The following is a 16,069-nucleotide window of genomic DNA, read 5'->3' as shown; positions in this document are numbered from 1 at the left end:
CTGATGACAATAGTGAGGGGACAGAGGTGATAAAGTAGGGTAAGTAGCCTCAAAGGATTTACAGAGAAAAATGGAGACAGAAGTTGCAGGCTGGAAGTTGCAGTGTAGAGTAAGGATACCATGGCAACTCCCAATCCTGAGATGCTTGTGCTGTGGGAGAAGGCTGTAAGACCATTGCTGTCCTCAGGTTTACACTAAGGTCAGGAGTCTGAGGGGCCATGCAGTAAGTAAAGAGAAAACACTGGAAATTTTGCATACCAAAAAACAGATCCAGTGGACTCCGTGCAAGATTTTAGAAGGAACAGTAGCAAAGAAGCCAGCGGGGAGACAGGATTCACAGACCTGGATGAGGGTGAGTACAAAACTAGAGAAGCTCTGAGGCTGGTGGGTTCACAGCAGCCCCCAGTGGATATGGGAATAAGGAGAGGGCTTTGCACCTGGGAAGTGTGTAGGGGACCTATTAGTACAGTTGTGTAGTCACAAGAGCTTCCCAGGTGGTGCACTGGTAAAGAACCCACCCGCCAATGCAGGAGATGCGGGTTTAATCCCTGCGTTGGGAAGATCCCCTGGAGCAGGAAATGGCAGCCCACTCTAGTATTCTTGCCTGGGAAATCCCATGAACAAAGGAGCCTGGTGGATTACAGCCCATGGAGGTCACAAAAGAATTGGACACGACTTAGTGATTAAATAATAACAACAACATATCACTCTGGTAGGGGAGGTTGATAATTGGGCCAGAGGTATATGAGGTGGGGGGACGGGAGGGAAGTCCAAGCAGTGGAGGGGGGAGGGTGCGTGGAATATGTGTATACATGTGGCTGATACACTTCATTGTACAGCAGAAACTAACAAAGCATTGTCAAGCAATTATACTCTAATTTTAAGAAAATAATATCTAGTAAGGGCAATAGTTGTAAGTTGTATCAAGGAAAGAAAAACTGTAAGCTAACAGTAAAGTTCATACAATAAAATATATTTCTTCAAATGGCTAAATTGCTCTGTTGCATTAGAAAAAAAAATAGAAGGGATTAAAAGCTAGATTGAGTAAGTCTCACTGAAGAAAAAAGGAAAGGTTTGTGAAACTCCTCTTTCTGTCACAGTGTTATGATCACTGGAGAAGGGAATGGCAATCCACTCCAGTGTTCTTGCCTGGAGAATTCCATGGACAGAGAAGCCTGGCAGGCTACAGTCTATGGGGTCGCAAAGAGTCAGACACGACTGAGCAACTAACACATACACACAGTCCATGATCATAACTGCTTCTTTCATGCTTATGGAAAATAGGACAGGAAGAGGATATTGATCAGGAGACCAAGAGGGTCAGGAAAGTTGAAGTGAGGGTAGAGGAAGTAATTGAGAAATTAGTTTTTTCTTATTTTCTTATTTACTGGGGTATAGTTGCTTCATGATGTTGTGTTAGTTTATGCTGTACAAGGAGGTGAACCAGCCACCTATGTACATATATCCCCTCCCTCTTAAACCTTCCTCCTAGCCCACATCCCTTCCACTAGGTCAGCAGAGAGCACTGAGCCAAGCTCCCTCTGCTATAAGCAGGTTCCCACCAGCTGTCTATTTCACACGTGACACAGTATATATGTCAATCTCAACCTCCTGCTCACCCCACCCCACCCCCCTCCCTGTCTCCACACATCCATTCTTTATGTCTGCGTCTCTATTCCTGCCCTGCGAATAGGTTCATCTGTACCATTTTTAGAGGCTCCACATATATGTGTTATTATACAATGTTTGTTTTTCTCTTCCTGACATACTTCACTGTGTATGACAGACTCTAGTCCCATCTACATCTCTACAAATGGCCCAACTTCATTCCTTTTTATGGCTGAGTAATATTCTATTATATATACTGGGAAAACAGTCCAGGAAGAAAAACAATAGGACACCCAAACCACAATCTAAACAGCAAAAGATCAGTGAACTTAATACAGGGAAATGATGTAACTGGGCAGAACCGTATGGGACCTTCTCAGGGGAGCCCATTCCCACACATCTTCTGCTTTAGCTCCTCTCTGAAGTACCTACATAACAGTATCCGATGCACATTTCCTGAGTCTTGTTTTAGCAGATGTGAAAACTCCACACCAAATGGAAGATGTTAGCTACTTGATGATCATGAGCATATAGCCCCAGACCTCTTTGAGCCTAAGGACTGAATGTTAACCCCTGCAACACCACCCTTTCCTTCACTATCAACCAACCAGAGAATTGTACATGAGCTGATCATATACCCTGTGACCACCACCCACCCTCTCCACCTCACCTGGCCTTTTAAAATGCTTTGGTCAAACTCTTCAGGGAGTTCACGTTTTTTTTTTTTGACATGAGCCACCAGTCTCCTTGTATGGCCCTACAATAAACCTTCCTCTGCTCCAAACTGACTTTTTGGTTCATTTAGCCTCACCGTGTCAGGCACACCTACTTGCCTTTAGTGGGAATAATAGAAAAGTGGAGAAACTGAGATTCAGAAGCAAGAACATTCATTTCCAGGGAATTCACCTTGAATTATGGAATAAGTGAGTTATAACAAATGATGTACAAATATTAATAAGAGTCAGTGATTGGGCTCAGAAGGGGTTCATTTCCAAGCCAATGACCTACTCTCATGGGTTTGTTATGTTACTTTTCTTTGACCAAAATTTGATTCCAGGATCTGGGGAGACAAAGCTGACTCAGGTGAAGATATGCTTCAAATCTTTCTAAAGTTGGCAAGTGTTGATCCCTACCTCTCCAACACTTCCTCTATGTTTGCCAATCAAGCCTGAATAAATAGTTTCTTATGAGGCAGAAGGAAAAGAAGGAATATCACATGATATGGACACAATAGGATTAAGTATAATCTTGTTTGATGAAAATTTAAAGTGCTAGAGAGGATGAGGGTTAGTAGGATCTCTTATGCATTGCTTGCAGTGATTTCAAATTGAGTTTTCACATATCTGACAAATCAGCAATTCCTCTTCAAGGCATATACCCAAGAGAAACTCCCGGAGACACATGCCAGAATATCCAGAGCCACAGTTTTCATAATTAAAAATAAATAAAATTCTGGAAACAGTCTAAATAGCCATAACAGAGGTAAGGACAAATGAATTATGGTATATTTACATGATAAAATAGTATAATGATTATATGAGTAACACTATGAGTAAAAAAAAGTCCCAGATGACTTCAAACTGCCTGATACTCATATAATAAACACAACTACAACTAAACCACATGTATGTGTATATACATAAATTTTAGAAGTATATTTGTTATTTACATGTGTGTGTATATATATATACATATGTGATTAGTGTATATCATGTGTATATCATAAAATGTTTGCATATATTTATGTAAGCAAGAGAAGCAAGATTTAGGGCAATGTAATGGGTGGCAGAGAAGCACAGAGGTTATTGTAAGTCAATGCCTGCTCAGTCGCTTGAGTTGTGTCCGACTCTTTGCAACCCTATGTACTGTAGCCTACCAACCTCCTCTGTCAATAGGACTCTCCCGGCAAGAATACTGGAGTGGGTTGCCATGCCTTCCCCCAGGGATCAAACCCTCATCTCCTTTGACTTCTGCATTGGCAGGCGGGTTCTTTACCTGGGAAGCCCTGTTAAAAGTCACAGCAATGCATCAATTCCAGCTGAGTGGTGAGTTCAAACGTACTGCTGCTGTTTCTTGTTATTAATAAACACAAAAGAATAAACAACAATGCTTTCTCTAAGACCAGTCATAATAAGGTGTCCAAGTATTACTAAGGTTTGAATAAAACTAAAAGGAAAACTTATTTGTAGATATTATATAAATTCAGCTTGAAGGATTAGTAAGATGGCTTATAAAGTACTTTTTAGACTACTCTGACTTTATTTCTCCTTCTCACTCCTATGTAAAATGCTTTTAGTCAGGATTGGACTGTAGCCCACCATGCTCCTCTGTCCATGGGATTCTCCAGGCAAAAATACTGGAGTGGGTTGCCATGACCTCCTCCAGGGGATCTTCCTGCCCCAGGGATTGAATCTGAGTCTCCTGTATCACGGGGAGATGCTTCACCATCTGAGCCACTAGGGACTCTTTAGTTGCTACACAGGCAAAAATGCTAGGAAGACCCAAAGATATAAATGGAAAGGAAAATATGTGTATATCATGCTGAGCCCAGCACATACTCTTGGGTAAGGCCCAGCTGCTTCCTCTACATCAGTAAGGAGTGAGTCTAGTAAGACGAGAGAAGAAACTCTACAGGGTTAGACTCCTAGGAGCTATTAGTAGTTTTCATGCCAGTTCTTAGAGTAAAGCCTGAAAGTGAAGTCACTCAGTCTTGCCCAACTCTTTGCGACCCCATGGACTATAGAGTCCATGGAATTTTCCAGGACAGAATACTGGAGTGGGTAGCCTTTCCCTTCTCCAGGGGATCTTCCCAACCCAGGGATCAAACCCAGGTCTCCTGCTTGTGGGCGGATTCTTTACCAGTTGAGCCACAAGGAAAGTCCAAGAATACTGGAGAGGGTAGTCTATCCTTTTTGCAGCAAATTTTCCCAACCTAGGAATCGAACCAGGGTCTCTTGATTCCAGGCAGATTCTTTGGCAACTGAGCTATGAGGGAAGACCAGACAGAGTTAAGCCTGGACATAGACTATTATGAAAAATCTCCATATTTGTTTTGCAGCATCAATAGTTCACAGTAGTAAACAGTTCTGATTTTAAAAAAATCTGAAAAGCAAATGTTTTATTAACAACTGGCTTAGCCTGTCTGTGCTTCAGCAGACTCTGAGGAGATTCCTTGGTTACATAATCATGGATTTACCCAACTTACTGCTCTTCCATTTCTCTACTTTCTCTCTTCTAACTTCTTTCTTAAAGGGTCATGTGCTTGGACCCCACCCCAATATAATGTGGGCCATTATACTGATGCCTAACTTACTAATTTAAAAGATAATTTGAAAGTTTCTTTTATATAAATGTGGAGTTATGCTTCTCAGGCATTCAGCCAGTGTGGCTTTTTGCAGTAGGATCTCCTATCTTTCTGCTGATTCCCAGGTGACCTTGGCATCAAGGATTGTTCAAGTATCCAATGATCATGAGAAAACTTTACTTTTAATTGATTGGGTTGGCCTAAAATTCATTCAGGTTTTCTATAACATCAGGAAAACCTGAACAACCTTTTGGGCCAATCCAATATAAATGCTGACCTTAACAGGAAGAGTCATCATGATTTTTAAAATGTCATACTTTCTATGTCTTTTAATAGAGTATGTTTGAAATTAATCTGGTAATGTATTGTTAAACATCAGCCAACTAATTTTGACCTCATGAAGCATATAAAACTCTCCCTAAGAGTCACAGAGATTGCTTGTTTCTGAGTCTGTCATCAAACAAACTTTAGCAAAGCCTATTAATAACCTCCTGCTCATGGAACTGATGCTCCGTCACTTCAGTCCTGCCCAGCTCTTGGCGACCCCATGGACTGTAGCCTGCCAGGTTCCTCTGTCCATGGGCTTCTCCAGGCAAGAGTACTGGAGTGGGTTGTCGTGTCCTACTGCAACTCATGGAACTAATGTAATGTTAAACATGTTTCAACTATTTTTGACCTACTGAAGCACATAAAACTTTCCCTAAGAGTCATGGAGATTGTTTCTGAGTCTATCACCAAACAGACTTTAGTAAAGCCTGTTAATAACCTCCTACTCATGGAACTATAGCTTGGTCTTTGAAGAATTTGATCTTTGAATGTAGCAATGTAATGAGAAGAACCAGATTGTTAATTGCACTTACTCTGAAATAAGCAAATAAAAATGTCTTCATACTTTGTAACTATTAGATCTACTAGAATTGAGAAAGTGAAAGTGTTAGTCTCTCAGTCGTGTCTGACTCTTTGCAACCATGGACAGTAGCCCACTAGGCTTCTCTGTTCATAGGACTCTCCAAGCAAGAACACTGGAGTGGGTTGCCATTCCCTTCTCCAGGGGATCTTCCCAACCCAGGGATCAAACCTGGGTCTCCTGCATTGCAGGCAGGCTCTTACCATTTGAGCCATCCAAGGGCTCTAGAATTGTGAATGTTATGTCAAATGTTTTATTATTTAGATCTTACTCTGAACTCTCTTACCTGTATCATCTGAATTTGGTCTCTAAAGTCAAGCAACAGATGTGATTTTCCTTCCTTTGTTGATGATAAGATGAATGCCCCACACACTTTCAAGTTGGGGCTCTTAAGAAAGTTTGTTCATGACTTTTTCTCTAGCCTAGATACTCCTCCAGAACACCATCTCTGACTACTGAACCTCTCTTCCTGGGTGTCTTACAGGAATCTTAATCTCAACATACCTCACATTCAACTTATTCCCCTCCTGGATCTTCAGAACTTTCTCCTCCTCTGAATTCTTTCTGTTAGTGAATAACAATTCTACCTACTATTTCACCCAACCAGGATAACTCAGAGAATAATTACTGCCCTCTCTACCTACAAATATATATTTAATGAGGTAACAAGTCCTATTTATTGCACCTTTTGAATCTCTCTGAAAATAGATCTCCTTCCCATATCTTCCACTGTTCCTCTATGGGGCTCCCATTGCCTGTCACCTGAACAACTACAAGTTTACTAATAATATTTCCTCCCCCCACCAACCCAGTGTCTACCTATTTAAGTCATACTTCCAGAAGATCTGGCTATTGTCTAAAACAGAAATTGAATGATGCGATTCCTTTCTTAAAATCCTTTTTTGGCTCCTTTGAAGTCTTTAAGAAAAAGTCCCAAGTTTTCAACATAGCGTAAAAGATTCTTACATTTGACCCCAGCCTCTCAAGCTCATTTTTTTTCCTATTCTTATATATTATCTGTAAGAGGTAGACCAAAGTGACTACATATTTCCTGAATATGCCTTGCACTTTTATACTTATGTGCATTTAAATCTAATGTTTCCTTTGCCTGGGCTGTTTATTTCCTCCTTTAGCCTTCATTCAAGAATCATATCCTCTGTACAATTTCTCTCAGTATCTCTCCAACTCCAAAAGACTTGTCTTTTCTTCTTTAATTCCATGGATGTATATATGTGTTTTAATATCTTTCATGATTAGCTGAATTATTTATTTATATTCCTGACTAACTTTCCCACTAAGCTGTGAATGCCCAGGGATTAATGATGTATGTATGGCTTCTATTTTGTCCATCTTTCTATTTCTGGTACAGACCTGATATTTAGTAAAAGACTCAACAGTTTGTAACAAAAATTTAGAAAGTATCTGAAAGAAAACGTAATCTTCTACAACCTTATCATCAGGGAGAACCAGTATTAACATTTCCTATGTATATAAAGCAAATGATATTTCTTCTTAAAATGGTAGTAGGATATATATTTTACTATATAATTATCTTTTTAAAAGGAATGGTATACTGTGAATGTATTTCCAAGTCATAAGATATTTTAAATCATAATACTTAAGAATTGCCTTACATTTTGTTGTATGTAGTGCCCTTATATTTATACATTGGAGTTACTTTAAATTTTTAGGTTTATAAACAATTGCATGGTGCCCCTTGAGTTCTTTTGGTAAAATCACAATAACGAAATGGTCCATCAAAGCACAGGTCTTAGTGACAGGGACCAAACTCCCAGAAACTTCTGAGATCCATACCCTCTTTCTGTCTGCCCCATTGGTTCTTGGGCCTTAGTAACAGGAGGAATGGAGGGATTTATATTGTTTAATTATAAACAAGGTAATGAGAAAGGAGTAAAAGAGAGTCTAAAATGAGTTGAGGAGAGGGTTTTGATGACTTGGAGTGTGGCAGGAGTTAGTTGTATCTTCTTTGGCTTTGTTTTTGGAATAACTGCAAAGTACGTGGAAGAGGTTGAGAGTGAGCAAGATTTTTAGAAGGTTTTGCTACAGGTTTTGTACATACTCCAGATCTGGTGTATTTGAGAGGCTATATTAAAGATTCTAATGCTTTTAACTCCCCTCAGATTAAAGGACAATCTTCCCTCTAAAAGCAAGGCATTGCTGAAGCTGACTTTCAGAGAGAGAGGGAGGATGTTGCTTTCTTCAATTCCTCCATATTTTTAAGACTATCAGCATATATTTTTTTCAAACTGTCTTCAAGAAAAAAGTGCCAACTGAGATTATCATCACCAGTGGAGGAGTGTTCTTTTCTCTTTGAATTGACAGATAGGTGAATAGCTGAATGAAGAGATGTGTATGGACAGATGGACAGAGTATTTTGGAACCAATAAAAAGGAAAGCAGAACACTTTCTTGGTAGGCAGTTAACAAAACTGATCTGTCTAAAGTTATTGGTTCCATTTCAGATACTGTTCATTAGGAAGCAAATGAACTAAGCTCTGAGCAAGGACTTCTGTTTTATGTAGGTGAGAACAGGGTTTATGAGGTACCTTATCTATCAGGGTAGCAAAAAATACTCAAAATGTTAGTCAGGCCTGTTAGAGAAATACAGATACATGAGTGAGATAGATGAAAGAAAACTTGTTTGGTGGGAGGAATTAGAACATAAGCAAAACTACAAAAGAAATTGAGGAAAGCTAGTAAAGTGAGATGAAAACTTGTCTCTAGCTATTGAGCAAATTCAAAATGACATCCGTGGTCACAACAAACTGACTTCACTTCTGTTTGTTCAAGGTGCTAGAAATCAGGGCGGTAATACATGTTTATCATACATAGGTTTTTGTGCCTGAGCAGTAGAAAACAAAAGGGAAGTGAATAGAGTTTTATTTATTTTAATATTAATGAAATAAAATAATAATAGTTATTAAGCTATTTGTGTGTTTTGTCTCATCAATATTTGCATAAAGTAAAAAGTATACACTTGAACCAACTATCAGTTCAGTTCAGTTCAGTCGCTCAGTCATGTCCGACTCTTTTCAACTCCATGGACTGCAGCACACCAGGCCTCCCTGTCCATCACCAACCCCCAGAGTTTACTCAAACTCATGTCAGTTGAGTCGGTGATGTCATCCAACCATGTCATCTCCAACCATCATCCCCTTCTCTTGCCTTCAATCTTTCCCAGCATCAACTATATAGAGAACCATAAATAGACCTTAACCAAAAATTATGAAACATTTGATGGTTTATACATGTCTAGAATATTTATTTTAGAGAAAGTGAAAATTCTGGGTGACATTTGATTGCTATGTTTATAAAGACTAGATTGAGAACAAAGCTAGTGACCTGTGAGGAAGGAAGTATGAAAAAGAAGCAGCAAAACTGTATAGTTAAAAGACTTGGGGACCTAGTCTTAGCCCATGATGAAGAAACCAAGACCCAAAAAAGATAAGAGTTCCTGCACTTCCAGCAGATTGCAGCCTTTCCTGTGCATTCTCCTCCCTGTCTTTTGCTGCTTCTATCCAACTGAACTGAGTGAAGAGTGAGCTGTGAGGTGGAAGGACCCTAGGGAAACAGGGCAGAAAACAGTGTCTAGGGCCAGTTTGGCATCAGGTCCTTTTTGAGCCTATACATTTGTGACAGAATTTAACACCTATAGACGTGAGATATAACCTCTCATAGCATCAAGGTCAAGCAGTTTTAAAGGCAGTTTCATCAGTTGTTGTTGTTTAGTTGCTAAGTCATGTCCAACTCTTTTGCGACCCCATGGACTATAGCTTGCCAGGCTCCTCTGTCCATGGAATTTTCCCAGCAAGAATACTGGAGTGAGTTGTCATTCCCTTCTTCAGGGAATCTTCCCGATCCAGGGATTGAACCTGCGTCTTCTGTGCCTCCTGCATTGACAAGCAGATTCTTTACCACTGAGCCACTCGGGAAGCCCCAATTTCACCAGTAGAAGCCACTACCAACTTGAGTACTGGGGGACAGGGCACATTAACAATAGTAATTCATGCAAAATACGTCTCCTTGACCTGATGTTTTGAACTTTACCCTTTAAATAAGCTCTTAATGGAGAATTTTGATAGGTCAAGCAGTGGGGAAAAGGAGTTGCTTGTGAGCTAGGAAGACAGAAGAAATGCTTCGATATTGCCCTAAAATACATCTTCAAAGTGTGTGCTAGAACAGTGGACACACACTACAATAGCAGGCAACAGCTAAGGCTGCTATTCTCAATAATCCTTACAGCTGAAACTCTAAACTTCAGTCAAAAAATGAGAGATCAGTAGCTGTAACTGTCACTGAAAACTCTGATCATTTCCATCATATTTGTAAACATTGAAAACAGTCACCTCAGCAGCAGCATTTCCAGATACCAAGAACCTGAATACCTACACATCTTCAGGACACATGTGCAATGGCCTTTTTTTTTTACTTCTCTGGATAGTCATTTGGTGGAGAAAACAAGTCTCACTCTAACATAAACTCATGTGGCAGTTTTTTACCCTGAGGTTGACTTAGGTTAGAATTGGAAAACTGTAAAACTCCTTCCAAATGGCAACCCACTCCAGTAGTTCTGCCTGGAGAATCTGAAGGACAGAGGAGCCTAGTGGGCTATATAGTCCATGGGGTTGCAAAGAGTAAGACACGACTGAGTGACTAAACAACAGCAAAACTCTTTTCAGCCTAAAAAGTAGAGATTGTTTGTTAAATCTTCTTTTTTTTAAATATTAGTCCTTCAAAGTATTGCATTCATTATGACTCCATTCTGAAAAACCTGTCTTTATTTTACTTGCCCGTAATCTCTAAGAGCACGATCCTCCACTTTGTTCTGAAAGCAAACTCATGCACACAAGATATTTTAGTGTGTTTGACAGTACAAGGCACTGGGATAACCATTATAAAAGAAAAGGGGGCAGGACCCAAAGATAAGAAAATATTTAGACTCATGAAGTTATAAAAGCTTCTATGGGGAATAAGCTATGCATATCTACAAATTTGGGTGGCTCAGTAGTAAAGAATCCACCTGCTGGTGTAGGAGATGCAAGATACACGGTTTCGATCCCTAGGTTGGGAAGATCCCCTGTAGAAGAAAGTGGCACCCCACTCCAGTATTCTTCCCTGGGAAATCCCATGGATGGAGGAGCCTGGCTGGCTGCAGTCCATTGGGTCACAAAAGAGTCAGACATGACTCAGCGACTAAACAATTATCTCTTTACAAGACTAAACAATTATCTCTTTACAATTATTACGTCTATAACTTTAACAGAATGCAGTCTGTGATAAAGGCAAGCAAAGTCCTATGTGCATTCACAGAAGTTACACCCCCAGCTTCCAGGAGGTAATCCTGGAAGGGATTGGGAGCAGTGTTTCACACAAGAAGTAAGATAACTAAGTGAGTATAGTGATTTTTGTAAATAGATTAACATTCTTGAAAAACTGTTTTAATGTCTTTTCCCACTCTTTAATAGATAAACTTTAACCAGTTTATGACCATGGTTTACAATTTCTTTCATGTTTAGTTTCTCAAAGACTCCTTCATTGATCTATTGGTTCTTTCTGACCTCTTTGACTTAACATGTCTTCAAAGAACAGAAATAATTGGTTAATCACAGAATCAGATGACCACTGCATTAAAGCAAAGACAAATTCTTAAGAGTAATCTTTCACTAGGCAAGGTATCACTGGGGAAAAAAAATCAGTTCATTATATTATTTGGACTTCTGAGTAAAGGTTCTGGGCTCTGTTGCAATTTTCCCCTAGGGCCCAGAGAGAGAGCCTTTAGCGTATCAGCCTTTCACAATCAGAGATCCTAGTGTAAGAGACTAGGATCAGTCCATGGGGAGTAAGATAAGGGGAACGGTGAAACATACACACACACACACACACACACACACACACACACACAAGAAAGTAGATGGACAAGAAAATAATTTTGTCCTTTATGTATTGAATTTAACCTTCTTGAATCACTATGTAATCAGTATTTTTTTTTAATTTCCTCAATATTCAGTCTTTCATCCATTATGAAATTTCTTTTACCTTCATGTCATTAAGAAGAGTTTTTCATTCCTTTCATTCATTTGTCTGTCAAATACTAAATAATGACATTAAGCAATATTAGGTGTGGTTCCAGCCATGAGAGGCTATATCCTTGTAGGAATAGATGCATAATAAATAGCTTACCTACTTACCCCAAACAAATAAAGTATATGATTTCAGGTGCTGATAGATAATATAAAAAACAAAAACCTGGAAAAGATGAGGCCAGGCAGGTAGACAGACTCAGTTCCTGTAGGGCCTTTGGTAACAAGTTTAGATTTTACTTTATTTGTAATGGAAGGTTTTAAGCAATGAATGGTAATTATCACACTAATGATTTAAAAGGTTGATTCTGGCTGCTGTGTGACTGCCTATGGATAAGAGTAGAAGCTGGGAGATCATTTAGGAGGAGGCTGCAGGAGTATGGATAAAGAATGATGATGGCCCTAACTAGCATGGTAGCAATGACCAGAATTGAAATATATTTTCATTATAGAGCCACCAAGGCTTATTGGTAGAATGAAAGAGGAATGGGGGTTTTCGTAAAAGGAAAAAAAAGAATCAGACATGATTCCTAAGTATGGACCTGAGCAATAAGGTGAATAGAATTCATTTGCAGAGGAATTTTAGTTGCTTCTTAATATACGTGTATTAGTCCATGTCTTCCATTTTCTAGCACATGTATGTGTGCCCAGATAATGAAGTGGTTCGATGATGAAGAGTTCAAGTGTTATTCAGGGAGAAAGCTGTGGATGACACCCACATTTTTATGCCTTCCAAAATCATATATCCAATCACATATTTGTTATCTCCCCTAGCTCAGTTGACAAAGGATCCGCCCTCAATGCCGAAGACCCTGGTTTGATTGCTGGGTCGGGAAGATCTCCTGGAGAAGGGAAAGACTACCCACTCCAGTATTCTTGGGCTTCTCTTATGGCTCAGCTGGTAAAAAAAAAAAAAAAAAAAAAAAAATCCACTTGCAATGCAGGTGATCTGGTTTCAATCCCTGGATTGGGAAGATCTCCTGGAGAAGGGAAAGGCTACCCACTTCAGTATTCTGGCCTGGAGAATCCGGGGGTCACAAAGAGTTGGACACAACTGAGTGACATTCACTGTCACCTGGATATCTAAGAGCCATCGTCAGAGCTGTCACCCTAGTCCAAGGCTTAGACAAACACAACGGCCTCTCAACTGGTCTACCTGGTCTTGAAATTTCCCCAGTTCTTCTCTATATAACAGCCTAAGGAATCTTAAAATCACGGCTTGCTTTCCTACTTAAAATCTTCCAATGGCTTTCCATTGCGTCTAGGATAAAATCTGTCTGCCTTGCACGCTAAGATCCTAGGACCTCGACTATTTCACTCTCCCCAGCCTCAGTGTCTACTCCTTTCCAGTCTCATTCTTTGTGCCTTTCTGTCTTCTCCAAGAAAAGTGCCCAGCTCTTTATCTCCTCCTTGTTTCTCCACAGTCCATCATCTACCCCAGATGCTCTTTCTGTAGCCCTTCACACGATGGACTCCTTCTCATTTTTCAGGTCATTTATCTCGTCAGAAAAGCTGTCCCTGACCACACTCTATAAATGGATACCCTCAAGACCCTACAGCATTACCCTACTTGAATTTCTTAGGCCTCACTGAACTTACTTTTCTTCTCCATCATCTTTCTCCTCCCTAAATGCTCACCACTATATTCCTAATACCTAAAACAATGTTGGCACATAGCTGGCACCCAACAGGATTTTGTTGACTCCATGAATTCACATTTTATGCATTTTGATAGGAACGATTGGGTTGAAGCCAGGTACAAAGTATGAAGAAATGAGGACATATGTCACATGCATTGGCCAACACAGCATGTGATAGTGAAGGAGGAATCAGAACAGGTTCCATCTTGAAAGCAGGACTCCATCTTGGGCTGGACTGTGGACTCTGAGCTATATGCCCAGTATCTATGGAAACGACATATCAACTGGAAAACCAGGCCTCCTTCTCGCTAAAAGAATACCCTAACTATCTGTGTAACCAAATAGAATCGTACGTTCTATTATGTTTATTGAGGCATGACCACAGGCCTATTGATAATTATCCACTGTTAACTACCTAGGCTTAAGGCATATGAACCATGGGTTAACTTTGATTGTCAGGGAATTTGGGGAGGTAGGTTTGTGCACATGCACTTAGTGTATATAAGGTTTTCACAAAAACTGGTCAGGGTCCTTGGCTAAGAGGAGACTCTCCCTTGGGCCCGCTGGTGTAATAAACTGCACTCCACTATCTGAATTGTCCTTCTGAGTGAGTTTGTTTCCCGAAACACATGGCTACAATAGCAAACCAGAAATGTTAGAACTGTCATCGAACTTTAGGGAAAACACAAAAAGGAAGGCAACATCCAAGTCAGAATTAGCACAAACTGTAAAACTCTATGTGTGCTACAAAATGTACTCATCTACACACGACCTAGAACAGTGTCTGGCACATCATTAGGCCCTCAGTAAATTTTTGCAGAGTAAATGAAATAAATGAATACCTATGGTCTAAAAGCATGCACATGATTAAGCCAAAGGCAAAGCCAAAATGATTAAACTTTAACTAATGGGGATATTTTGATTCCAAAATAGTTGTTCTGCTAAAAAAGAGGAAAATACAGTTTCACTGAGGCAGCCCCACATTAAGTAGAACTAGGCTTCATATAATAACAGTGGAAGCAGAGAGGAGACACCCCCTCCCCTCTTCTTGCTAGATGTCGGGCCATTTCAGCCCATTAATCTCACCTGCTCTATGCCCCACTCCACCAACTTAGGACCAGCTCCACTGGACCAGCCAGACAGGGCGACTGAATAAGTATTACTCCTACTTACTCAAATAACTAGTGAAAATTCAATGTGATAATTCTGCATTAACTTCATGTTTCTTGTCACTTTTATTCTTACTAGACAGTACAAACTGAGTTATTAACCAAAGTGGCAAATGTTTTGATTAAAATGACTATTTACATTAATATTTGTTTTAACACATAGTCTATTTGGGGATTAATCAAATTCAATTTGCTTTATTTTCTATTTTGAAAAATGCTGTACAGAAAAAACAAGGGAAAATGGACACCTTTGTATTTAATGGAAATAAGATAGCTCTTTTAGGAAAGAGCAAACTAAACTAACACCACATTTTTAAAAGGTGTATTTAAATATCAGAAAAGTTTCAAAAGAAAGTGAACAATCCTTACAAGTGATTAATAATATTAAGATAAGTGAAATAGGTGAGGAAGATTAGAGGTATAATATCTTTATACAACAGCAAAGGTGGTCAAAAAAGTAGAAACTAACAGTTGTAATATAAATAAGCACCGCAGATGTAACATGTAATTAACGCCACTGTATGTTGTATATGAAAGTTGTAAGAGAGTAAATTCTTATAGTTCCCATTACAAGGAAAAAATATGTTTTCTTTTTCTGCTATTTTATATCTATCTGCAATGAGAAGTACTCACTAAATTTATTGTGGGAATCATAATGTATGTAAGTGAAATTATTATGCTGTACACTTGAAACTTATGGAGTGCTCTATGTCAATAATACCGCAGTAAAATGGATAGGAAAAACATTAATAAAAGCAATTAATTTCTGATAAAAAAGCAAAAAAGTAATGATAATATAATACCACTACCAGGAATAATATATCCAAATAGATTCTTACCAAGCCACCACCAATGACAGCTATATTTTTCCTTTGAATATCAGAAGAATCCATCACTGCTGAAGTGTTTTTCATAGCTGTTGCAGTTCTTGTCACAGAGAAAACTGTCTCCTATACGCTGACTTCCCTCGGTCGGTCTTTGCCTGAAGCCCTGCATTTGTGAGCCAGCCAAGGCATTTGAGCAGGGCTGTTTTTCCTTGAATTTAGAAGGTAGCATTTAACCCATTAGTTGCCGGAAGGACAATCAGCTCAACTTTAGGAAAAACGGAATTTGTTGCAATAACTAAATTTTGAAAAATCCAGCCACATGAAGACTGAACACTCTCCTATGTGTAAGACAGAATTTTCAAAGCACAAGTTTTGTGGCTTTTCTTCTTCCTTTTTTATATCATGTATTCTTAGTTTCATTTTCAACCATGACTAACCCATGAATGAAACTTCCCTAATCTGGTGTCCCAGAGCATGGCGTGGTTTCCCAATTGTTCTGTGGATTATTCTTGTT

The 16,069-nt window shown here is 39.3% G+C and overlaps 1 protein-coding gene across 1 annotated transcript in view; it reads right to left on the bottom strand.

Annotated features, from left to right (window-relative positions):
* Positions 1 to 15,887, bottom strand: part of KMO (kynurenine 3-monooxygenase) — a 67,605-nt gene extending 51,718 nt beyond the window's left edge. Inside the window, 1 exon segment of the mRNA XM_070474357.1 lies at positions 15,568 to 15,887. Within this exon segment, the coding sequence (XP_070330458.1) occupies positions 15,568 to 15,642 (75 nt within the window). The 5' untranslated portion in view covers positions 15,643 to 15,887.
* Between the last annotated feature and the right edge of the window lie 182 nt (positions 15,888 to 16,069).

This window comes from Odocoileus virginianus, chromosome 11, assembly GCF_023699985.2.
Source record: "Odocoileus virginianus isolate 20LAN1187 ecotype Illinois chromosome 11, Ovbor_1.2, whole genome shotgun sequence".
In the NCBI taxonomy this organism is placed as follows: Eukaryota; Metazoa; Chordata; class Mammalia; order Artiodactyla; family Cervidae; genus Odocoileus; species Odocoileus virginianus.
The sequence above is the reverse complement of the archived record's forward strand: the minus strand, read 5'-3'. Positions and strand labels throughout refer to the sequence as shown.